The sequence below is a fragment of the Watersipora subatra genome, chromosome 7, assembly GCF_963576615.1.
Source record: "Watersipora subatra chromosome 7, tzWatSuba1.1, whole genome shotgun sequence".
NCBI classification, from domain to species: Eukaryota; Metazoa; Bryozoa; class Gymnolaemata; order Cheilostomatida; family Watersiporidae; genus Watersipora; species Watersipora subatra.
This window is the reverse complement of record NC_088714.1, coordinates 46404022-46430901: the sequence shown is the minus strand read 5'-3', so window position 1 is coordinate 46430901 and position 26880 is coordinate 46404022. Positions and strand designations below refer to the sequence as shown.

The following is a 26880-nucleotide window of genomic DNA, read 5'->3' as shown; positions in this document are numbered from 1 at the left end:
CGAATGGCAATGGAATCGTCAAGAGAAATCATCGGACAATCAAGAGGATTGCCGAGAGAAGAGGGATTAGCCACGAAAAGGCGACGTTTTGGTATAGTGTCACCGCCCGCAAGAGTACATGTAGGGGTTTGGTACCTTCAAATAATCTGTATCGCTATCAATGACGAGCGTCTTTTGATGTAAAATTACACGAGATAGACGAGGTCAGTGAAGGCAAATTTGCTGTTGGTGATGAAGTGTGGGTGAAACCTTTGCCCTCTTCATGTACTAGGCAATGGGCACCGGCAGCAATAACCGGTGTCATCTCAAAGCACAGCATGTGTATGAATAGCATGCCTAGGCATGTGAGGATGTCTGTAAATGGCGATTTTCCACTGACCGTAGTAAGGAAAACAGCATGAACTGGTCGTAGATAGCCGACCTAATCTGGATAGATTAGGTGGTTTTGTCGCTCCCCGCCCCCTCAGCTACACCCCTGTGAGGTAGTTGAGGTCTTGGAGGAGGACGCGAAGGATGGTCCTCAGACTAAGGAGGAAAGAGTTCTAACCATGAAGAGCGAGCCTCAAGCTGCTGAGGCTCTGCCTGAGGATTTGGATCCTAGTGAGCCCAAGTTTCAGCCAGTGATGCTCAGGTGGTCGCAGCTGGTGCGACGACGTCCTCAGTATTTAAACAACTACGAGGGATAAATTGTGAGCTTGTTGAGAATCTGGGGGAGATGTGAGTCAATAGTCACGTGGTTCTCAAGGGGAACTCGTGGGCATGCGCCACCCGAGGGGGGAGGGAGAATAGGCCGTGTTGTTTTTTTGGTAGAGGGCTCTGTTCGGATAGCTCATGATTTAGGATCTTCACTGTGTTACAGTTCAACTTTCTTTTCTTGTCTGTTTGGATCATGGTGACTCGTTGTTATATTATTTCTTAGAGTAGTCTGTCACTACGGTGTTTTCTGGGAAGTCACACAATTAGAGTAAGAGTGACACAAGGGAGGTTTGGTGTGTCACCACTAGCAGTTTGGTACTGCGAATTTCTGCTTACAATATGGTAAGATTAATGAAAATGATAATAATAGCTAGCCCTGTGGTCACGCGCGCTTGCTTGTAGACTTGCTATTTGAATGTCACGACTTTAAATCCACCACATACATAGTTTTTCGTTGCTAAACTCTATCGCTATAACTGGACAGATGAATGACAGACAAACACTGAGATTTGTATAGATAGAAGAGGAAAAACCTGTTTGAAACTTTTTTAGACGCAATTTTTCTTTCCACCATACATGACGATGATAAATGTGCTAATAGGTTTAATAAACTGTTTTGGTTTTAATCAACCAATGCTGGCTCATGTTGGGTGCGCCATGCAGCTAAAATAGATTTTATTTATTGTTAAGAGATGACTATCACCAACTAGGACATAATTGAGCCATGACTTGCAGTTTGTGAACTTGTGTCATGCTAGGATATTCATTGGCTGGTTCATTTCCTTTGATATTTGGGTTTCAGTAACATATCGTCGAATGATCAGTAAATATGAATTATGCAGTTACTGCACAAGCTCCATCCTATAATCTAATGTAAGCATATGGTCACAGTCGTTTTTAATTGGCTGTAGACAGTCGTCTTTCTTCTGCTGTACACAATCGTCTTTAATCAGACATTTTGAGTTCACTCGTAACTTCTCGTTGGATGGTCTTACTCTAGTTCTGGTAGTCTTAACACAGATGTGTAGCCTGTGCTATATAGACAGCGTTGGTTCATAGTTATCATGCAATGAATACAACTTGGCAAATCACCTTAACAGATATTTCCCTTGACAAGAACTCATTATACGTTTCCTAGCATTGCCTGTATCTTTATTTCATCTACATATGTAATAAATAAACATTTACCATCCAGTCACGCGTCCTCTGATCAAGGGATTGTAAATTTTCATTCTCTACGCCTTCAAAACTTAACAAAAACACGAGATATGTCATTGCGTACTGGCAGACAAGCACAGTCGTAACAAAACATAAAAATCAATTCCGCGTTATTTAAGAAAATAACAAGATAAATATTATATTTAAAATAATGTAATATGAAACAATATAGCACTGGACTGAGTGTAGCATACTGGTATTCATCACAAAGATATGGGAATAAAAGCAGAAGCCGGCGAAAACCGAAAACCTATGGTTACGATGCGATTGATTATAACCATACAGAGCAGAAAATAGTCTAGCACTCATGCTAGGTATAAGGAGAATGCTGGATGATAGACTGAGCACCCATACAAATGCTGTTATTGTGGGTTGTGATAGGGAAGCAATATCATGCATACTAGTGACTCTCTCAGAGATTCTCCAAAAACAGACTAGAAGAGCTCATCTCGCCTCCTTTAGTTTCTGTTTTTGTAATTGTTCTTTCATAGCCTGAGTTCTTTCATTCAAGTCGAAATACCATGTTGTCACAGCGAATCTATTAAAAAGACATTAGTGAATCATGATATTGAATTGACCTTGACCTAGAACAATGTTAAGGAACTTACACAAAGTGTTTGTAGACTTTATCTAGAAGTCTCGGTATTTTCCTGCCATTTTCATTTACACGGACAAACAGACAGATACACAAAATTTGTCATACATTAATGTTAAAAACAGCCTAGTGCAACAATTCTTTGGTGTCATGCTTGAAACAAAGTATAGGTAACAATTGAGCTTCAACAGATTTCCTTATGTGAAGAATTATTTAAAAGGTTTTATAAAAATGAAATTGCAAAAATATCTTAATAAATTTTATTAGAAAGTATCCCTTTTATATCATTTGTGACCTTTTTGACGTTTGAGGTTATCTGACTGCCAGGTTGTTTCAAAATTAGAATTGACAAAACGCAGTTAAATCGCTCAGAGCAATTATGACGTCTATAGCTGCAAAGAAATCGACAGACTAGAGACCTGCAACGCTGCAACTTCTATGCAATAGCCGATATTAACTATAGTAATGATAACAACTAGTGACATCATTTCGTACACATTTTTTCCTGACCGTTCTCACCGCAATCAAGTATTGTCGATTTTAATCCTGAAACATCCTGGCAGTCATATCACCTCAAACATCAAAAACAATCACAAATTATAGAAAAATACTGATACTTTCTGATAAAATTTACTAAAATTTTATGCAAGCTCATCTTTAAAAAGGAATGTACATACATAAGTGTGTACATCAGTAATGTAATCCGTACAGAATAACGAATGCACATAAAAATGCGACTAACAAGCTAGAATGAAGGGCAGATAAATCTATTGCCAATAACTAGCGGGTGCAGCAAAGAAACTCACAGGAAGAACTGAGTACCAATATTCTATAATCGATATTAATAAATCTCATTCGGTCATTGTTTATCTGTCTGTTTGTCTATCTGTCTGTTTGTTTATCTGTCCGTTTGTCTGCGTAAACGCAGTGTGATGCCACATTTTTTGGCCGATTTTATTCAAAAACCGCACGCATATATGTCAGGTCGACAAAATATTTCGTTTCGAAACTCTGCCTGGATCCTGAGAACCAGCCTCCAAATTCAAAATGTCACCATTTTTAGTCTGCAGACGATCTGGCTAAAAATGAAAGAGATCCCGGGCATCATTGAGCTTACTGCTAGTCTCAAATATTGAATAGAATAGATGACATTATATCTGTATCAACTTATTGATCTTTACGCCCAAGCATTTAATTTACCAAATTTAACATGTGATTTACATTACATGTAAAACTGTGGTTTAACCAATTGGAATACTGATTTACTATCGATAAATTCAGTCTTTCAAACCAAAAACAGCGTTGACCCTTGTTTTGGTTAAGCTTATTAATCCTTTACTCGAGGAATCATAAGTTTAATACTCGCTCGAAGCATATTTCACATACGATATAATATCCTTAACTATAATGCAACCCAACAACTTCTAGATGGGAAAATTTATTTTCGAGGTCAACCATGTCTAATGCTGTCCAGTAATAACATTTTTAGCAGGTTTTTGTTGCAAATGTCACCTGGAACACCTGGTACAGGATATTATAACTGATCATCTTAATGTTCAGCTCACTATGTTTATATATCATGTAAAATTATATAAAAATTGAATTCTAAACAGTTGGTGCCTTGTTAGGCAGTCGCTAATAGCTCATGATGGATGCGTGTTGACAGCTAAAAGGACAGATGTGCGTGTACAGCCATGTCTCACTTCTCAATGTTAATGGGGACTGGCATCCCCGCGATAAGTGAAAATCCAAAAAATAGAAACTAATTTTTAAAGCATATGAGCCAAATTTTAGCAACAGAACACTTAAACTGCTTTCTAAACATATTGTATTTATTTCCTATATAAGTGAATAAATTGAAGTTATCTTGATTGATTTCCAGTGCATATTTCAACTTTAGTCCAGGCATAGTCTGAATATTTGTACTTGAGATTAATTGGATTCATTGTGAGAAGGAAGAAGTCACATGTTTCTAAAGTTTTTTGTATGTATATTTATGTATTTTATTTTTTCAAGGTATTTTTTCAATTCAATTTCTTTTTAATTTATTAACGAACATTTTTTAACCGCAAAGTATTGAAACCGCGAAAGGTGAGCAGCGGAGTAGCGAGGACGACTATAATTGTGGTAACAGCATAGATTATGACTGCCTACCGTAATTACGTCCCCTCGACTCATACCACACAGGTATAGCTTTCAATCCATAATTCATAATCCATATACAGTCAAACATGAATAACTCGGCCACGGATATTTCGAACACATGGTTAACTCGAACGGATTCTTTGGTCCGTTCCTACGCAATAATAAATTGCTTTATTTAACTCGAACTTAACACGGTTAACTCAAACAGATTTTTGCCGAAGGAACAAACTTACAACAAACTTTGGTTTGTTTAAATCCGAAGGAATTTACATTAATCGCGGAGCTACGGCTACTCTGCCTTCCTAGCGAGTAAAGTGCTCCCTATAGGTATATAGTGTACATATATTTCCCCGTACCGTATAATGGAACCAATTAGGAGACCGTATAAAACCTGATTAATGGGGTCGCTAACACGTCAGCTAAGTTACGGCCAAACTAAAAACGTTAAAAAGTATTAGCGATAAAAATTTAATAAAGATCGACACAACATGCAAAATGCATATTGTAAGAGTGATTATATGTGGATATATAAGGATAACACACCTTTTCACAGACTACACTCGATAGGTTTTTTAAATGAAACAACTACTCAGATGTGAAGCATGCGTTTTTGGATTGGTTGTAAATGTTTACTAGTGTGAAGTTTTAAAAATTATCCGAAAATTTAGATACTTTCTGTCAGCTAAGATTTGTTTGTAGTTTTAGGTGATGTAACTGCCAAGATGTTTTAAGATTAAAATTGGCAAAATTGATTCCTGTTAAAACGCTCAGAAGAAAAGGATGGACTTTTTTCTGAGTGTTTCGACGACGATCAAGTTTTGCCAATTTTAATCTGAAAACCTCATGGCAGTACATTACCTAAAACAACAAACAAATCTCAAGTAATAGAAAAATATCTTTACTTCCTGATAAATACTTTTGAAACTTTACATGAGGGGCCCTATAACCTGTAACAAGCAATCTATGATTTTGCTTCATACATAGTTTGTATATGTACATGTATCTTCTGTTAAATGCATGCACTTGTGACAGTGCTCTGATAACTCGAACGCTCTGATAACTCAAACACTTTCGCTCGGTCCCGTGAAGTTTGAGTTATCCATGTTTGACTGTATATGGAAAGTGAACATTTTAGTAGCAACATCATATTGGACTAACCACAACACATACCTGCTGGCTTCAGTTCAAAAGACCCATCAGGCCATACTGTAAGAGCAAATGTGATACGGAGAGATAAGACAAGCGTATAGCATTGCTAGTAAGCGCTCTTTGAACTCGGGCTACTATCAGGTGCTGCTATCATAAAATTTTACCAGAATGCCAATGCTTTCAAATTATACACGGTAGACACTCCTACAATGTAAATAATTTGTTCCGAGAACGTTTGCGCCATAGGAATTTTACGTTATACAAACAGTAAAATACGTGCAAATCACTGAGTCCATTCCAAGGCCGTCCCAAACTCACACCTTTGGCTCTTTAAATAAGAAAAAAAACTAAACTTGACTTGTTTATTGATGGTACAGTAACTGTGGTATTCTATTTTTTCTTACCACTTTCACTTGGTTCAGGGTTCATGATTACGATAATTTTACGTAAAGTTAGCTGGAACACGCACTGTCACCCTATTCATCATGTTCTCTCCGGAATGAGGCAAGAGAGAAATGATATTTCAAGTCCAACTATACAAATCTCTTTATTCAAATTGAATTCGACAACTTTCGTCTAATTGATGCTTTATGTTACATGGAATCTTTACGTAATATAAAGTTATTAAAGTAAAAACCTTACATAAATTTTTTACATTAAAGGTTGACCTGCAACAAAATTCACATTACAGTTATTTGGTATCAAAAGATTCACCATGTCTTAATATGTTGTGTTGTAGGTGCCAAATGTGTGGAAATATGATTACAAGCTCTTAGAAGCTGAAAAACGAACAGTTAATCGCAGCCACACGAGACCGCCGTAGTTTGGATTCTCTTTCCAAAACGGCTCAAATGGGACGTGGTTGTACAAGATGGCTTCTGTTTACACTTTCACGCAACCTCATTCGTTGAAATATTTTCACAAATATACTTCACGCATTCAATGAAACCATGTCTATTGTTCTTACGTGTCTATTTTATCGTCATTGTAATGCTGTCACTTTCAGCACTGATATTTTATAGCCTACTATGAAAATTCGTTTAATTTTTTAACCATAGCTTGAAGGATCGCATATCATTGTCTGATAAACATGACGAGCCTGTTGGTCGCATGTGATAATCGAAAAATGCTGCAGAAATTATTCGCGCTGTTTGGCAGGAAGTATGGGTCACATGATCAGATTACGACTAGATGATTAGACCAAGCCGAAACAAAACTGTAAAGTAGCGAGCATCTATATTTGATACAAGCTTTTCGGTAAAACCCGAAATGTTTGTAATAAACTAGTGCTACGAGACGTTTTATATTTAGCCTTTTATTGGCCTTTCGTCAAAACAATAACCAAAATGTTTGAGTATGTCATCTAAATAAAGAGATTCCACACTACGGCGTTTTCATGATGGCTGCGATTAACTGTTCGTTTTTGAGCTTTTAATCACATTTCCACATATTTTTCACTTACAACACAACAGAGTAAAACATGGTGAATCTTTTGATACCAAACAACTGTAATGTGAATTTTGTTGCAAGTCAACATTTAAGTTGAATATACAATATAGGAGGTTTACATTATAGGAGTGTCTACTGGACCATGTTTCATCTTGGCTAACCGGACGCGTACAAAAACAAGCACAAACTAATCTTGATTTTAGCAGGAACTTGAATCGCAAATCTTCATGGGAACATAACTCTGACATAAAATGGCTGTACCGTGATAATGTATTTGTATAACATATAATTTCTTATGAGTAAAAAGCTGCAACATTGGTTCAGCTCCCATTGCAGTACACAAAAAGTACCTACAGCTAAATACTTACGCACACTTTCGACCAAAGGATCATCTCCTCAAATGAGCAGAAAACATATTTTTATGCATTTATACTAACATCCTTTTTATGCATAAAAATTAATAATGGCGGAAAGTAAACTTAGATGATTTTTTGTCGAGAAGTTTTCACAAACCACCCGCTTACTCACTATTCACAATGATTTTCAACACATTACATCCTTCAGACAGACTTCCAGTAACACCTTATCTTCTGTTAACTTGCGCATGCAACTAGCAGCATTACTAGTAGATATACGGCTAGTGTATGGTCCGCTAGTGTATGGTCGGCTAGTGTATGGTCCGCTAGTGTATGGTCCGCTAGTGTATGGTCGGCTAGTGTATGGTCCGCTAGTGTATGGTCCGCTAGTGTATGGTCCGCTAGTGTATGGTCCGCTAGTGTATGGTCCGCTAGTGTATGGTCTGCTAGTGTATGGTCCGCTAGTGTATGGTCCGCTAGTGTATGGTCTGCTAGTGTATGGTCCGCTAGTGTATGGTCCGCTAGTGTATGGTCCGCTAGTGTATGGTCCGCTAGTGTATGGTCCGCTAGTGTATGGTCCGCTAGTGTATGGTCCGCTAGTGTATGGTCCGCTAGTGTATGGTCCGCTAGTGCATGGTCCGCTAGTGTATGGTCCGCTAGTGTATGGTCCGCTAGTGTATGGTCCGCTAGTGTATGGTCCGCTAGTGTATGGTCCGCTAGTGTATGGTCCGCTAGTGTATGGTCCGCTAGTGTATGGTCTGCTAGTGTATGGTCCGCTAGTGTATGGTCTGCTAGTGTATGGTCTGCTAGTGTATGGTATGGTAAGGGCTAAGGCAGCTACTTATCGCGCAATGATGAGAACAATTTCTGGAATAATACAAAGGCCGACGCCATTTTGCTTGGGCCTGATTTGTCACGGCACTAGTGGGTTACTCTACAGATTAAAAGAAAACTGCCATGCACTGTTGTTCTTTAATCTATAAGATAACATTGTCGACCGACGACCACGTGTTAATTTTGTTTTGTAATAGCGATTTTATCATAATTTCCAGATATTATGCTCAGGTAGAAGTTGGTATCATAAAATATTTATCGTAATATCCAAATATTATGATAAATAACAACCTAACAAGTTTTGACCTACAGTGCTTAACAGTTACAATAAAAACCACTAAATCCAAGTAACAAAACTCTTTCAAAATTTATTAATGGCTCATGCCATGTAAAATCTGCTAGTTCTAGCAACTTCTACGATGGCAGTAGTTGAAAGATTACAAGGCCTTCAACTTGCTGAATAAACACAACATACAGACTAGAGAGAAAGATTTTTATCGCTGTTCCATGACTTGACTGAGTTCTGCTGCGGTAGCAGCGATACGAGAAGAAAGAATAACAATGACAACGTCTACCAACCTTGTTTTATAAGATGGCATAACTTCGTGCGGATTTCGGGAATCTGACCAGAAGACGGCAAGCCTGTCCATGATAGGCTCTATTTGAGCGACCGTACTTGTGCCTTGGGGATATATCTTTAACATACCCCCATCAACCTGTGACAAACGCATTTATACTAAGGCTACACAAGCTACAATTACTTGGTAAACATTGCCTATATTTAGACAAATCTTCTAAAAATAAATTTTTAAGTGGGTAGGCTAGGCAGAAGTTCAACCGGGGCAGAGATAAGAGGCAGTAGAGATATTACATCATGCTTAAATGTAACAAAGAGAAAACAGTCGCTGTTTATGACCGACAGCGCTGACTAGAAAGGCTATCACTATGTTTCCATGACGCCGTTCATCTGCAAGTTTGTGTCATCAGCAAAATGGAAACACCAAAAATCGACAAGTCAAGCGAGTTTTGTTACTCCAAAATTTTTTATCAAATGTTTCATGTTTGAGAAAGATGGATACGGCACTTCAAATGGCGCGCAAGAAAATAACGTGCAAGCCAGGGATGACGTGTTTGTCACAATTTCCATTTCCATAATATTTCCATAATATTTCCATAATTCATTTCCATAACATTTTCATAATTTATTTCCATTTCCATAACATTTCCATAATTTATTTCCATTTCCATAATTTATTTCCATAATATTTCTATTTCCATAACATTTCCATAATTTATTTCCATTTCCATAACATTTCCATAATTCATTTCCATAGTTTTTTCCATTTTCATAACATTTCCATAATTTATTTCCATTTCCATAATTTATTTCCATAATATTTCTATTTCCATAACATTTCCATAATTTATTTCCATTTCCATAACATTTCCATAATTCATTTCCATAGTTTTTTCCATTTTCATAACATTTCCATAATTTATTTCCATATTATTTTCATTTCCATAACATTTCCATAATTCATTTCCATATTTTTTCCATTTCCATAACATTTCCATAATTCATTTCCATATTATTTCCATTTCCATAACATTTCCATATTTCTAAAATAAAATTTCCATATCCATTTCCATAAAATTATGGAAATATTTATGTTTATGGATATGGAAAAGTAAACATTTCCATAATATGTTTAGCGATCCCTGGTGCAAGCTATTCCATTTTAAACAATTTTCTCATTTCAGTCTTTCTTATTTCCATTTGAGCAGTTCCGAAAGCGCCGCTATAACCTCTGACGTACAAGTCCTTATCTTCTGTAACAAAGTGCCCGCGCTAATCCGAAACTTGTGAATGTCTAATAAAACACTTATCGCACGTACACAAGAAATGGAAACACAGTGATTGCTACACTATTAGCTCAACTCCGATGACTGTCCCTAGAGAAATAACATCTACTGTGATCGTGTGCCTTTCGTAGCATGCAGGCCATCAGACGGATAGACACATGACCAAAGTAGCCTTCGTAGCCAAATTAGGCAAGTACAGTGTACCTTGGAGTCATCTGCTCAAATAGCAAATAATTGCGTGTTTTATGAACTAAAATATTTAAAAGAATGAATTTGTTTGCACACACTTTCAAATTAGACAAGTAAAGTGTATCTTGGAGTCATCTGCTCAACCAGCAAATAATTGCGCGTTTAATGAACTAAGAATCCCCAAAAGAATGAAGATTATATTAACCCTCTTACTTATGGCAAACATATTTCTAATTTATAAGTTCACAGATGGCCGCGATGAATGGTATCGTATTAGCTTATACAACAACAATCAGTCTAATGACTTACTCCTAGTCGATGAGAGACGATTGGCGAGTTAAGTACATACTTACACTGCAGTTCCAGTTCTTATTAAGATAGTAAATACAAGTAATGAGTCGACCATCTCGCATAGGGTTGTCTACGTGTGTCATATAGTTTGATCCCCTACCTGGGTAGCATGCAACCATCGCCTGAAAAATCAGCCAGATATGTCTAGATGGAGCTGACATATATTGCAGGTGACATGCTTCAAATAGCACTAATCAAGTCATGAGAGCAGGCATGGCCTAGTGGTCTAGAGCGCCTGACTGCGAGTAATTTTCAATTCCCGAAATAGGTCCCTGGTGTTGACAAGAATGATATTCAACCTTGAATTGCCCTCAACTAAACATGTCTATAGTCGTTGATGTTCCCTTGCTACTAGACTTAAACACCCAGCCAAGAGCTCTTTAAAAACATGCACAACCTCTGCAGTCTTAGAGGGATTGCTTCACATATTCATGTCACAAACACCTCTCCTCCAGTATATTAGTTGGTTACGCAACTAGCACTGTAAGCTAACCTAACAGAGGCATCCGAAATGATGATTCAATCGTTACTGATAACCAGTTTAAAAATAGAAACTGACTGCGATGCAAACAAACTACCCGAACACTGACATAGATCATTGACCCACATAAATACTTCAGTGGAAAACAATGCTGAATAGTCATCATGAATGACCAGTGTCCATTTGTTCACGAACCACTTATTATTCGTATGAGACATAACTCCGACTGAAATTGTAGCCTTAGAGCTGTTCTCTACCTTAGTACGCCCCTTAACGTTATATTGAGTCAGTTTAGCTCCGACATGCTGCATTATAGAGTCTATAAGGGTGACGAGAGTGCCAATGTTGAGGCAGTCTTCCTCCAAACCGTCCACCCATGATATCTTATCGAGTCGGTACTTGGTCCGAGTCTGTCCTTCCGATGATTCTCCCTCAGCGGTTGGCGCTATCGTCTGCCCGTCATGCATAAGATGTCTGTCATGCAGCAGCATCGCCTACAGAGCAAACTCTAAAGGGTCAAGGTCACACTAAAACTGCTACATTGGAAACTTGCCAGAATCTTGTCATTTTCAGATATAAAACATGCAACTGGGTGGGGGAGATTAAAGACTAACATGGTGACACGCATGACCTCAATGAGGCAGCTGACTTAATATGATACTCTTTGTCAATGGAAAAGTACAGTTGACACCTGTTTCTTACAGATCCCCTGTATCTCTTGCCCGGAAGTCAAACATTTAAAAGATTTTGAGGCTAATACTGACGTAAAGGGACTATTTGAAAATAGTTCTTTGTAAACATTCTTTTCACGTCTGCTGCAACTTAAATAATAATAAAAATGATTTCGATTGGCACAGAAGGTACCAAAGAGAGCATGCTTGAAAGTACATGTACATTACCTACAAATACCGAACAGTATAATCACACAAAATGCAATAAGTGGATGCGCTAAAGCTAGACATGATACAGCTAAATATTCGATAAACATGAGAAAGCTTCTTTGAAGGAAGTGTGACACAAATATTTTAACGACTTTTTACAGCAATAACATCTTCATGCTTGGAGTTGTTTTCAAGCTGATTATGGATTCATCTCCCTTGGTGAGATTATGGATTCATCTCCCTTGGTCTGTCCTTAGTGTGATGGAATATTGAAATGCCCACCAGTACACATTTGAATTGAGTATACAACAAAAAATTTAAATTAGAGCTGTTTTCAATTTTTGAATGTGCAACTAAAATGCTACAAGCTGCTACTTATGGTATTTTTTAGGCTCGCCATCACCTGTGATCATTCACAGGTAATGGCGCAGGTATTCATTGAACATTCGCTAAGTTTCCATTGGGCGGATGATTTGGAGTTGTGCGCTCGTTGAGTTACCAGGCGATAAGTGTTTCAATGGACATTCGCATATTGTCCTTTAACACGAGCACTTTGTTAAAAAAGATAAGAATTTCTATGCCAGAGGTCATACCGTCTCGTTTAGAACTGCTGAAATTAAAATAGGAATGACCGAAATATAGAAATTGTTAGAAATAAAATATTTTGCGCGGAATTTTCGTTTTGTATCATCCACAAGTGTCGTTTCGATCTTTCGCAAGTATGAAACCTTTGATAGAAATTCGAGAGTATCAAACTTCGGTTGACAGGCAGATTTATTGCTATTTCCATTTTGCGAATGGCGCAAAATAGTGAATTAACCGCTTCATGGAAACAGTGATATACTCATAGCTACTGTACATTGTGCATGATGGAGGTATCGATTAACAGATCTTCAGAAGAGCTACTAACTAGTAAAATATTACAAAGAGTGGGTAACTCTTAGACTCTGAGTGGATCCAATAATGACATAAAGATGTTGTTAATATAAACATTGAGCATTGTGGATCGATGTCTTATATCATACAGCAATAAATCAGTGTAATGTTTTACTCTTTTTTCAACTTTAAAAGTCCGAAAGATAGAATTTCAAACATGATTTATAAACTACAAAGTGCTTGCAGCCATTGGCTGAAGTGCCTAATAAACCAAAGAACCAAGTAGATGTAGTGAGCTGCTGGCCCATCTCGCCGCGAATTAAAAGAAAAGAAGGAACTATCTCTTATCGCATGACCTGAGCAAAACTAGACTGGTCTCACCACCTTGCGTAGCCTGTGCAGCAATGGGATTGAATGGTTCTCTTAGCTGGACACCTTTAGGTACAAATGAACCCAATCAGAGATGAGCTGTGAGCCAACTACATTCCATGGCAAACACAAGTTATTAATGACATAATTGTCTATTTTTATATAGAATATTTACAAGTCTCACAGTTTGTAAAGCACGGAAGTCCGGCTGATACTGATCACGTAGATAATGACCTATCACATTTTGGCTAACAGTGATAAAATTAAGCCAGAACTGCCAACTCTATAGCACATGAACAAAAATGAAATGTCTGGCACCAGCTTCACAACTACCTATTCCTCTGCCAGCAGAAAAAATATGATGATATTTATGGATGGCAATTTGGCATGCTCCCCTTATAGAGGCATGCTATCCTCATGAAGGCATACTCCCCTTATAGAGACATGTGCTTCCTAAGGAGACATGTTCCCCTTATAGAGGCATATTCCCCTTATAGCTGCATACTATCCTTATAGAGACATGCTCTCCTTATGGAGGCATGCTCCCATTATAGACACATGCTCCCTTATGAAGGCATGCTCCCCTTATAGAAGCATGATATACTTATAGAGGCATGCTCCCCTTATATAAAGGCATGCTATCCTTATGGAGGCATACTCCCCTCATAGAAGCAGGTTCCCATTATAAACACATGCTCCCTTATAGAGGCATGTTCCTTTATGGAGGCACATCCCTCTTATGGAAGCATGTTATTGCTATGGAGGCATGGTATTGTCATGGATGGAAGCTGCTCTTATGGAAACATGCTTCCCTTATAAAGGCAAGCAGCCATTATGAATAGAACCACGCTGTCATATAGAGGCATGCTGTCATTATGGAACCAGCACACATATTTATGATTTCTAAATTTGGGTCTTACCTCTTCTAGAATCTTTTCGCCAAGCTCGAGGCCGAGCAACTTGTCCACGACAGCGATGCCATACTTGTTAAGACAAGAGATAAGGGTATCAGCCATCTTCATTATCCAAGTGTGAGTAATATGGGGTGGCAAATCACGGGGTAAGTTTCTGTTCATGGTCTGAGCATCTGCCAAGTGGTTATTTGGACGGTCAGCTTCGTTCTGCCCTACAGACGAAATGAAACAATAATGCAATTCCTTAAAAACTTGGCAAATAATCCTGAAAAAAGAAACAATCATCAAGCGGTATGACAACGAATGAAGTGGGCGAAAACAGAAAATTCATGTCTAAAGTGTCAGATGCAGATAGCCTTGATGACCTCGTCGTCTTTAGTCAGGTTAGGGAGGGATACGGATCTAGCTGCAATTACTCCTGTACTAAACAGAATTTTTGGTGAGCTAATTTCTTGACCTATTATTTATGGTGAGAGAAAAAAGGCATCTTCAAATTGTTGGACTTCACCGGAACCAGTTTCAGCACAAAATATCAACTCAAAAAATGATTATATGACATTAAACACAATTGGGACACCGAACATCACTTTTTTGCATAAATAACTTGTCAAAAAAAGTATTGATGAAAATGAATTGCAAGGAGTGGGTAATGAACTCCAGCCTCCCTATTGTTCTTTTCTCACCGGCACCAACTTTCAAGAGAAACATGTCTCAACTATTCAAAATGAGGCTTTACTCTCCCATTCTGTAACTATAAGTAATTCAGGTCTCAAGCCTATGATGTGACATTGCATGATCTTCCGTGACACCAACAGAAGCTGACTTCCTCACAGAGCCTTGTGTGAAAGAGTGGTTGCATGATGCGTGTCTCATTTCGATACAAGCTCTGATAGGCCCACTTTTAAATGACATCGGCCCCAATTCTCACAAGCTGTTTACCTTACGCAGCTGGTGATACTGACCAAAGCATAGAATCCTGGTGTTTAACCGAATCTCCAGAAGAGATCTTGTTCAAAGCCATTTTCTAAGATTTGCACGGCAAGTGCTCAAGCTACCAGAAGCAAAGTTCTGACAGTACGAATAGATGCATATATGACGTTACTCAATTGTAAGTGAAGCGCAGCAAGTTCTTTAACCCAGTCAAGCTATCTGTAGGTTACCGACTCCGACCCATCTCCGATGATTAGGACATACCTCGAGTGAACTCAAGGCAAGCAGAGCAGAGCAAAGCAGTCACCAGACATTCATAAGGGTAAGATGCTATCAGCTAAGCAAGTCAATTCTTATATTGATAACAGACTTTGTGTGTTTTATTGTACAGATCACATTTCAAAATCCAGCCTGAGAGCAAACATTATAGAGTTCATACACAAGTGAGTTTATGCTTCACTTTTTGGTATATAGACTCTAGCAAGCTCCATTTTTGAACTTATTGAAACCTTTTACCTTCCACAATTTTTTAAAATCAGGAGAAATTATGTTAGTTTTTGTATAAACACCGTTGGGTATTATTACCATTTTGAATTAAAAAATTACTATCTAGAACAGACTTTTTAAAAAGTGAATATCACCTGCACATGATTAGTTATAGAAATTAACATTAAAAAAACATTAGAACGCTGGTTAAATCGATGTTTATAAACACAAAAACTACCTTCAGGACAGGAGACGCTTGTAGTTTGAAGTGCTGTCTCACTAAATATAGAGGAAACTCCTCTTGATATGCTGTCATTCCCAAGTCACATGACCACTATTACAATGACTATTTGTGATGGCATAACCATTGTTAAAATGGCTACTTGTGAACATCATTCACTATCAGAAATGGTGGCATCCTCTTAGTGCAAGCAACATTGATAGCGGGAGCGAACATGCAACACTGACCTCTGTGAGGTGATACATCTAGTGTGGCCATGGCAGAAGCTAGTGCTCCCAAATCAGCAGGCTTAGGTTTAACACAACTGGCTTTGTGTATCTTCCAATGTTGCACCTGATGTTCTTTGCAACAGTAGGATACCGACTGGCAGGATGAACAGAGTTTGGGCTTATCTTTTGACTGGCACACAACACACACCCTCTCACCATCCTCACTCATTGTAGGCTGAGTTCTGTAAATATTTATGGACTGATTGATTTTTTATGTGCAGCATATATTATGAATGTGTAGTAACTTTGGTATTAATGTGCCTACAAGAGATGCAGTACATATTTATCTCTGCAGGGACTAACATTACAGCGGTTCCCTGTTAGTTTATTCCCAAGTACTTCAAGTTTGTTTGTAATTTAGTGTATTGATTGATGCCTTCTGATTACATGACTGCCTTAGAGAGAAACCCTAAACAAAGCACTGCTGCGATCATTCGCTTTTGTGCTTGCTTAAACACTCTCATTCTGATGCATCAGCGTAGGTACACTTTGCATGCTGATTTTTCTCTCAAAGCCATACATCAAAGTTAACCCAGTTCTCATACACACACTCTATTTAAACATTTACAATCATACAACATATCTTCATGCTATCTGGTGAGTATTTTACTACAACAACTTGTTCTAAAAGTGACAATAGTGAGATGCTCATTCTAAATTATATTAGAATTTCTCAACCAAAACCAGCATCGGCAACCAAAAGGCTAAAAAATGTAAAATATTAAAAATCTTTTACATCGAAACTGTGTGAAGTCTTTTTACGCATATTTTATATCCTGGTTTTAGTGACTTAATATCGTCAAGTTTAAAAATAGCAAATTACAAAACAGGCAAAAAATCTAGCTAATAAAAACTAAAAGTACTAAAGTAATGTATACCCTTTCTGCTAATGCTATCCAACTGCTTACCAAGCCTGATGAGGGCTCTGGGCAGACTGGTACTTGCGTTTCCGTGATCACGTTCTTGCGCTCGTAAACACTATCGCACCAAATTTATATGCTTTTAAACAATGTGTTTATCAACGTCGGTGTCACAACGCATTGGCTTGATATTGCTCAGCTTACAGACAGCTGTTATCTAAGTGTACGTGACTTAGGTCGGTGCTTTTCCTGCAAGTAATTCTACGTGACTATTACTCATAAACAACGCTAGTGTGTTCGCTACTAAACTATTTGTGATAACTAGTATGCCGGCTGGTTGCCGTTTGGTTACTCGTTCTCTTCCCTTCAAAATCACAGGCTACATCATATTAGTTGTATCCTGTTTTCACTTGAGGAATCGTCACACGTGATTTTGTTCATTCTCCACAATGGATTAGTGGATGAGGTGTTTATGAACCGTCGCACTAGGTTAAATAAAGATTGATATTTTGATGACACACAACGATGATTATTTGCTTTTCTGACAACGATGTTGTATTAACCAAAAATAGGATATTTTTTAGAAGGGAGGGCTGATTGGTTGATGTTTGAAGAAACAAATATTGCATGAACTGATCACCAGGCCTTCCTAGCCCATGGGTTTTTGCGACACTAATAATCGATCGGGACATCTTAAAAATCTGTTTTTAATGCGCTATACAATATTGAAGTAAAATTCGCCCATGACCACTATTGTATGAAATCGATTACTAGCTGTCTGATCGCGATTATCAAAGGTGTGTCTATTAATAAAAAATTACGTAGGGTAGCACTGGCACGTTCTCGCTGCGTAATTGGTACGTTTCTAAACGAAGGAGCTTGTCCCTTTTCCCCTGAAAATTACTAACGAGCTAATGGATAATAAGTCCCAGAATCACAAAATGATGATTTGCGCAGCTAAGCCTTGCAGGTCATCTGCACGAATCCATTGCAGTATCTTTATTAGCTTACATTTTTATGCGTTAACAAAATAACGTAACATACTATGAAGCATCAACGACAAAGCAATTACAGTACATAAAAACAGTAATTAGAACTAAAGAAGTGTAGAAATACAAAATGAAAAATCACAGTAATGTAGGTTCATAAAAACCAAAACTAAGTGTAGACCGATCTAAGACTACGTGGCTTACAAAATGTTAGAAAGTATGATATGGTCTATTACTGAAAATAACTATAGACTAATATTGTTATATTTTATAATGATGATAGAGCATTTAAGCTTATACACATTGCCTACAAGTAGCATCAAAGACATAGAAAGGATACAAGTATTTGAGCATAACTTAAGGTGGTAGATCTGATTGAGGTTTATCAAAAGATGCATTCGAATGTTGTATTAAGAGAAGCTATGTACATGTGGTAGTCTCAAAGAAAGAAGTGCGACTCACTTTCTATTCACTTATATACTGTTATACTTGTATACTTCACCAATTTGATGTACCTACTGTGACCGCTCACAACTACTGTGATTCCAGACCTCAATGTAGCCTGGGTCCCACAACCCTTATCATACAGCGTGCCCTTTTTCTCTATTTTCAAATCAAAAACCTCGTTTTTTGCAGCATCAAAACTATTAAGGAATTTGATTGACTGCCCATAAAGACATACATGTAACTGCACATATTGACTCGCCCATTACTGGTGATGACATATCTTAATCGCTCATGACGGAACTCATCTTGTTACCCAACATCGTTAGGTTCTTCTCTATAGGATATTATTCTGGCTCGTTTGAGTCCAGGCTAATGCCAAAGTCATCTTTCTTTTTACTGCCATCACGGATACTTCTCACATCACCACCGTGACTGCTACTGTGACCGTCACTGGTACCACCATTTTTACTGACTAACCTAGATCCTTACGGCTGGGTCAATAATGGTTTCTCAACCAGAGCAACTGTCTCTTTCATCTGTGTCACGCTTTCACTAGGAGAAGTGGGTGTGATAGGCATCCCATGGGCATGCATCTTCTGGGCTGTGTCCGATCACACAGAAAATGGCACCAGAAACCTGAGTGTTAGAGTAGGTTCAGACCTACTTATTCCAGCCTGCCCATGACAGGATGCAATTTCACCTCCAGTTTAAAGATGCTCCTTTAAACTTTGGTCAACTGCTCTATATCCATCCTCTCGGCATTCTTCAACTTTGCTGCCTCACGCTTGGCTTTCAATCTAGCCATATCCTCTTCAAACTTCCTCTGTATATCCTTTCTCTCGTTCTCAACTCTATTTCGCTCATAATCATCTATGTCTAACACTTCATCACTGGACACCTTATTTAACTAAAGCGTATACCTTTCCCATTATGCCTACTGGTTCAGCTACTTTCCCTGCACTCCCACTCCTCCCAGCATAACTTATTTTATTGAAGATACTTGCAGATCTGACATTCTTTTGTGACTTGGTTTGCACTTCTTCGCCTAACTCTTCATTCACCACTTCTTTTGGTTCCTGTAAGAAGCACTACCAACTGCATGGTAGGCTGTTCTAAATAAACTTTTTGGTTCTTCAGCCAGTGACAGATATTGCTAACTCTGCATGCATCACTAAGACTAGGGCAACTCCTGAACATACCCTCTTCTACTCATCATGGCCCATAGGTCTTTTCGCACGACTCGACCTTTAGACTGTCATTCCTTGACTACTATTCTCTCCACCGCTGTCTTCTTGCTGGTTTTCAATTTATTCTTCGATCACTTCAATTTCTATATTCGTCACTCCACTTCCATCGGTTCCACCGATCTACTCTCTTGACCTGTACAGACTTTTCAACAGCTTTCACTCTGTCCGACTTATTTGTCAGGTTTTGGCATTTGACATCTGAAACATGACAACTTAATCGATTAGTGATGGGACCCGCCGAAAACGATGTAACTAGCTGTAAATCTTTTCAACAGGCGCAAGAGCGCTCTTGCATAACACATTTACAACTCAATAATTCCACGACCAAATGAGCGGAGCGAATGTTTGAGAGTTTTATAATAAATGCATGTGCACACAACTCATGAAGATTATTCATCAACAACGTCGCAAACCCTTGCACCGAAATCTCATCAACAAATTTAACCATTTTTATGTAGAGTCGTTTAAGTATAATTACGATACAAAACACAAAAAAACATATTCAAATATGTTACCAAGTCTTTATAAATTGTCGACAGTATCTTAAAACTTACCCATCTGATCGGATTATACACAAATAAACAGATTAATTTGGCTGAAAATCGTTATTAAAACTTGCCAAGCTTTGCTTTTATCAAAATTAAGACCGGCAAACGAACCGCCGAGCGACAGAGAATAGAACCATTATGTCGTGTGCATTTCACGAAAAAATAACATGCACATTTCACCAGTCTATAGCATTGTCGAATTGCCGAAGGTTGCTGTTATTAACATAGAAGTACTGAAATATAATCATTTCTTTTTTTGCCGATTTCAAAGTAACTGACATTTTGGAAACTTTTGAGTACTTTCGTATTCTTAACTGATGTCCAAAGCAGTGAAAGTAAAGGAAATGACGATGATATTTTTTTCTAACGATTCTTATGAGATTATTGCAATATTTAATTATAAGTTTGGATGACTATTGAAGTGTTATAGTCACACTAACAACATCGATGATGGGCAATATGTTACTGTTATTATTTTTTCTAAATAGTTTTGTTAAATAGATTTTCTAAAAATCTATATAAATATCACAACTTCTTGATATTGTTAGCTATGACATTTTGAGATGTAAACAAAATTGTGCATTGGTTTTTTATTATTACTGTATTACTATATTAATAATATTGGTTGTTCTAATAATATCAGTGCATTTTACTTCTAATATTGCATTTCTCCTATTGCAGGGGGAGAGATATAAACATATAATATTTTCCTTTCATTATTGCTGTTTGTTGTATACAATAACACCCACACTCAGTACATTACAGCTACCATTGCAGTTATCCTATTGCACTGCAGTGCCATTTGACTGCTAATATTGCATTTCTCAACCATCAGTACCCTTTCTTTTTTCCAATATCACTTTGGTCGTGGGCTGTATGACAGGGGAATTTCTAGTTTAAAATTAAAAAAAAAATTTAAAATTGATAATTTAATAAAAAATTGGTTCTCAATCTTTTAGTGCATACAACTTAGCTTTCATAATCATGTATTGGCTTTGCAATTGAACTACTGCCATACCAACTGCATTCAACTCACAACCTATTTTTGCCAAATTAGTTGATGGCTCCTCAAATTGCGAGTGTAATCTACTCACTGTTTTTTGGTAACGATGAAACCTCAACTCCAGTATCAAACTTAAACTGAACATTCTCTCTGTTCACTTCTAAGCACTGCACAATTTTCCAGTCTAGCCATTGGCTTTCATCATACTTATTTTTTAGAGCGGTAAAATCTTGCACTTATGCTGTGCATCTATCTTCACTATCACTACATTTCCTAGAAGATACATTTCTACCACTTCCATAATCGCCATACCTTTCCTCACATTTACTCGTGCCTTGCTTCTCATACCGTCTGCTTCTCTCATTGCTATTACTCCTTCATACCTGTTCATATTGTAGTCTCCAGATCTACTACCATTTATCTCTTCCGTTACTAGAACTGTCTCAGCCCATATAACCTTCCATACTATTAACTCGCACCTCACTAAACCCGTCTCTACTGCCTTCTCGACTACCATACCTCTCATAACTGCTATTACGGCTAAAAAATGCATACCGCCGCTGCTACCCCGGCTTCTATCCGAACTCACAACTATAACTATTTCGGCAGTTGTTGGATAGATGACTTTTCATCTGACAAGAGAAAGATTTAATGGTGGTACAACTCCTTATTTTAGTACTACTATGCTTGCAATTGTAGCAAACTCTTTCCGTATATGTTTTGTACTTTCTGCTCCATATCTCGAGGAAATTCTCTTTTTACTACTATCTATGTACCTATTGTTACTATACTCTCTATTCAAAGCTCTGCACACAGAAACCTTCTTAGCCTTTTTTCACGACTGCACTTTTCATATACAACTTGGTCTCCTCAACAAACCTTTTCCGCGAGCCACCATCATGCTAACCAAAAACTAGCTTGAGGTAACCACACTCCATCACTAACTACACTTACCCACCTCACGTCAGTGTCACAACGCAATCTTTTTTGCGCCACCAGTTTGTTGTCTTTTTATTTCCTACCTGCCTTTTTACGAATAATAAATAAATTGAATATCTTTACCTCACCTGCACTTTGGTACCTTCACCCTTCCTGCCCTGAAACCTCTCCTGTACCGACACCTCCTGCACTGTCATTTCTCTAGCACCGACACTTCTCCTACAACTCACCTGCATGCTCGCTTAAGGGTACTAAAAATGCTCTTCTTGAACAACCACTACCGCCTATGCTCAAAAATATTTTGAGCCTATTTTCAAAAAAATTACAGTTTTATCAGCTGTGTCATGTTGTATGAAAAGAAGTTACTTATATGTGAGAATCTCAAAGAAGGGTTATATCTCCCTTTTCAATCACTTATATACTATTTCACAACTGAATACCCTGGCTTCATCAACTTATCGTACCTACTGTGACTACTCACAACTGCCGTGACCTCAGATGTAGATGTAGCCTCTGCTCCACAACCCAATCATACAGCATTCACCTGATCCTTACAAATCAGCCCAATCCCGCAAGTCAATACCATCAACTTGTAGGGCGTACATGTGGCAAGGTATCAGGTTGGCATCATGAAGTGCACGAAGGATGCTACCAAGGAAACTTATATAGCAAGTAGAAAGTTACTAGCCATGCATGGGGCTTTTTATCTAAAGTCGAGTATTACTCGATTACATCAGAAGACAATAGATGGACCTGACTGCTTTAAGTAATTTTCAACTTCAAAATACAGTCTTTAGCTGTTTAGCTTCTCTATTAACGTTCGAACACCATTCTGAATATCTACTTTAAATAGATTCTGGATTCTAGAGAACATGAAAAAACAATGATGTAAATCGTTGATTTAAATCATGATTTTTTTTCAAAAAAAACATCACGGCTTTTTCATAACTTTGAAAAAATCAGTGTTTTGACAGAGATTCTTGTTTTGATGTGTGTGTGTTCGTGGGAGTGTGACAACTTTATTAACAATCCTCTGCGCTGAATGAGCAAGTATGATGGAGATGAGTGACTGCAAATGTAGTACAATGCTATGGGAGGACCTTTAAAGTTAGTACCTATGAGTTTATTTAGTACACTGCACCAGGATTAATTGCGAGGTAACAACTGTAACTGGTACAATCTTCTCACAAGACATCAAATTTTTTATTGCAATCAACCAAAGTACAAGCATTGAAAGAATATGCTCCCCCTTTGGTTTCGCTCATTATAAATTAAGAAACCGGCTACCTACTGAAACTGGCAAGTTGGTACAGTAGACACTCCTATAACGTATACCTCCTATAACATAAATTCTACCTGATGTAAAAAATCATGCAAAGTTTTTGCTTTGTACTACGTAAAAAATTTCACAAAGCGTAGAGTGTCAAATCAGTTCAAGCTCTCAAATTTCATTTGAATAACGATAATCCTGTAATTGGCTTTAAAGGCGATCAACCGCCTTTAAAGGCAGTCTACCAATTTGAATGTCACGAGTTAGAGAATCGTCGAATGATATAGTTTATTCTGACCTTGACACCCTAGAGAAAGATAGACGAAGAGCAAGTAAACACAGCTCTTATTATAGTGAAAATATTTTTTTTAACTTTATTGTAGATGTATAAAATATTTGTTATTTGGTTTACTTTGCAGAATAGACCTTTTTGTCTAAAATGGATAAAAAAATCATTGTAAATGGACATCGAAAATGTTGTTAACTTACTGTAAAATTACCGCAATCATGAACCATAAAACGAGTGAGAGTGTTAAGAAAAAGGAGAAAAGTTGTCGATGCAAACCAATTATACTGCAGTTATGGTACAGCCAACAGATTAAAAAGTTAAGTCTAGTTTTTTTGGCCAAAAGAATGAGTTAGAAAATGTTTTTGAATGGATTAGGCAAATTTCATGTATTTTATTGTTCGTATAACGTAAATTCCCTATGACAAACATTCTTGGAATGGATTATTTATGTTGTAGGAATGTCTACTGTATTTATACTTTGCATAATCAACCGCATCGATCGGACCAGCTTTTGCTGAAGCACAAATTTTGGCAATACACCGGCTTCAGTATGCTGCCTAAACAAAATTTGAGGTTTCATCTGTCGCAAAGTATTGAGCTTTAAACTGCTAAATAAAACCATTCCATTTTGATCACATCTAATATGAATATGCTCGTTTTCAGCCATGAGGGACAACTCGACACGAGTTTACTTGCTGCCAGATCGCAAAGTGCTGACAAGCTCACTTTGCGGCAGTTCAATTTTATGATTACCGCCACTAGACTAAAGAGCTTGTGTTCTAAATCCGCTTATACATCGGTATTACATGTTGTATTTGTGAGTGTCACTCTATTGTAAAATAGAACTAAGAGCAACTGTAGCCTAGTGGTCTAGAACTCCTGACCAGCAATCAACAGGTTGGGGTTTAATTTCCAAAAAGGCCACTGGTGGTGATGGCAATGGCATCAAACCCTAATTTGCTCTCCCAATTTGGGCATGTCTCCATCCATCAAGGTTCCCTCGTCACTGGTCTCAGTGCTGTTGTTTGCACATCAATACTCTTGAAAACACGTACAGCCTCTGCTTGCAGTAAACTAAGCAGACAGAGGTCAGAGGTCATACTCAATCTTCTATTGATTGCTCACACCCATTGGAAGATTGTTTTATCACAGCGATAATTTAATATTTAAAAAATTAATTCTCTATAGTAAATTTTGCAAGTCAGAACACTTTTTCTCTCTTACAGATAGGTTCAATAGGTTTGTTTCAAGGAGCATAACATAACTTGACCAGCGGTAATCTTGTTACATTTTAATATATATTCTGACACAGGGGATGTAGGCTTATATTTGTGGAGCTAACCCAAATTATTGAGTAAAATGGACTCGGTTGACCAGCCTAAGCCAGAAAATTGTGAAAACACCAATTCACAGTCTTACTTGGAAACACTCCAGGGATCTGAAGCTTCTCAAGTCATCAGCTGTTGTCTAGATCGTATAACCGAAAAAGGAGATGGGGCAACCCTTGGGTATGTAATTCTACCTACTGACTTAAAAAGGTGATCTTACGGATAGATGGAGGTTCATTGTTAACATCACGTAATTATTGAAGAAGCTGGTTTTAGAAATGTAAAAAGTTGGGTATAAGGAAATGCATAACTGTGTAGTAGGATGAAGAATATGACTAGATGATAGTTTTAATGCCAGGAAGTTAGTTAACCTGATGAGTCACATGACTAGATGATAGTTTTAATGCTAGGATGTCAGTGAACCTGACGAGTCACATGACTAGATGATAGTTTTAATGCTAGGATGTCAGTGAACCTGATGAGTCACATGACTAGATGATAGTTTTAATGCCAGGAAGTTAGTGAACCTGATGAGTCACATGACTAGATGATAGTTTTAATGCTAGGATGTCAGTGAACCTGATGAGTCACATGACTAGATGATAGTTTTAATGCTAGGATGTCAGTGAACCTGATGAGTCACATGACTAGATGATAGTTTTAATGCTAGGATGTCAGTGAACCTGATGAGTCACAAAAGTTGTAACATGATAACTGAACTAAGTAGAAGCTAACATGCATCATCGATTCTCGCTGCTGCTGTTGTATATTTGTCATAGCTGCTACTCTCTATTTAACTTATTACACTCCTTGATAGCATGTTGCAAGTTACAATTTTAATAGAAATTGGATAAGTTGCCGACTGCCTGCTTTGACAATAAAACTGAACTTTTACAGTTTGGAAAACTGTACCCCAGTATTATAGGTCTCGGAAGACCATATAATAATCATGGAGTGATCTTTTCTAATCAAATGTTAATATTGTGTTTGTGTTTTGTTTATTATATGTTATTAAAACATGTATTAAAACCAAATATTTATTAAAGCACAAATATAATATTTGTGTTTTATTAGAAGCGTCATTCTGATAGTGTCACTAGCTTATTAACCATTATTTGAAAATGACTATCAAATTGTGAATGCAACCAATGATAAATTTTAAGCAACCTCAAAAAGTGATAATGAGAGACAATATGACTATTTCTATAAGGACTCATCTTGTTTGAAAAGTTTAAAATACTTACAAGTATACAACAAACATGCTTTCTGTTTTATATAATTATAGTATTCTATTTAAAGTAGAGACTTTTGTTCCGGTAATGAAAAATAGCATCGCTTCGTTCCTTATACCTCTAGCCTGTCTGTTTTGGAAGCAGACAGGAAATCTGTCTGTTTCCTTTCAGCGTTTGTCTTGTTTTGCTCTCCTTACTTGCTTTGGCCATGCTGTCTCATTTTGTATATCTTAACTTAACAAACAATAGATATGCCAGACAAATGTGTAAGTCAGTATAAAAAGTACCAGAGCAGCGCTCAAGATGTTTTAACTAAGAGTTATCACCTCTTTTTAGAGAAAACTGCTCAAATAATGACTTGACTGTTTCATATCACAGCGTCCAAACCTTCTAGCTGTGACTAATAAGTTATATTGCTGATTTGTGTGTTTTTCTC

General features: G+C 37.5%; 2 protein-coding genes across 2 annotated transcripts in view; one reads left to right on the top strand and one right to left on the bottom strand.

The window, feature by feature from the left end:
- Positions 1-1826: 1826 nt before the first annotated feature.
- LOC137399554 (prolyl hydroxylase EGLN3-like) lies at positions 1827-17419 on the bottom strand. The gene is made up of 7 exons (XM_068085726.1): positions 17201-17419; positions 16251-16474; positions 14373-14578; positions 11584-11820; positions 10848-10967; positions 9022-9158; positions 1827-2452 (listed from the first exon to the last, which is right to left on the bottom strand). Exons 2-7 carry the CDS (start codon positions 16459-16461, stop codon positions 2359-2361), a joined length of 1005 nt encoding a protein of 334 aa, XP_067941827.1. The 5' UTR covers positions 16462-16474; positions 17201-17419; the 3' UTR covers positions 1827-2358.
- Positions 17420-17566: 147 nt separating this feature from the next.
- LOC137400342 (tetratricopeptide repeat protein 27-like) overlaps positions 17567-26880 on the top strand; it is a 50158-nt gene continuing 40844 nt past the window's right edge. The window contains exons 1-2 of the mRNA XM_068086671.1: positions 17567-17618; positions 25197-25392. Of these exons, the coding sequence (XP_067942772.1) occupies positions 25244-25392 (149 nt within the window). The 5' untranslated portion in view covers positions 17567-17618; positions 25197-25243. The remainder of the gene's footprint in view (positions 17619-25196; positions 25393-26880) is intronic.

Bases quoted from the DNA above. Each gene is read 5' to 3' on its own strand.
- LOC137399554 (XM_068085726.1), bottom strand. From the start codon at position 16,461: ATGAGTGAGGATGGTGAGAGGGTGTGTGTTGTGTGCCAGTCAAAAGAT. The intron at 14,579-16,250 runs GTCAGTGTTGCA...TTTCGTCTGTAG, and splicing joins AGATGTATCACCTCACAGAG to GGCAGAACGAAGCTGACCGT. The intron at 11,821-14,372 runs GTAAGACCCAAA...TTTGCTCTGTAG, and splicing joins GCGAAAAGATTCTAGAAGAG to GCGATGCTGCTGCATGACAG.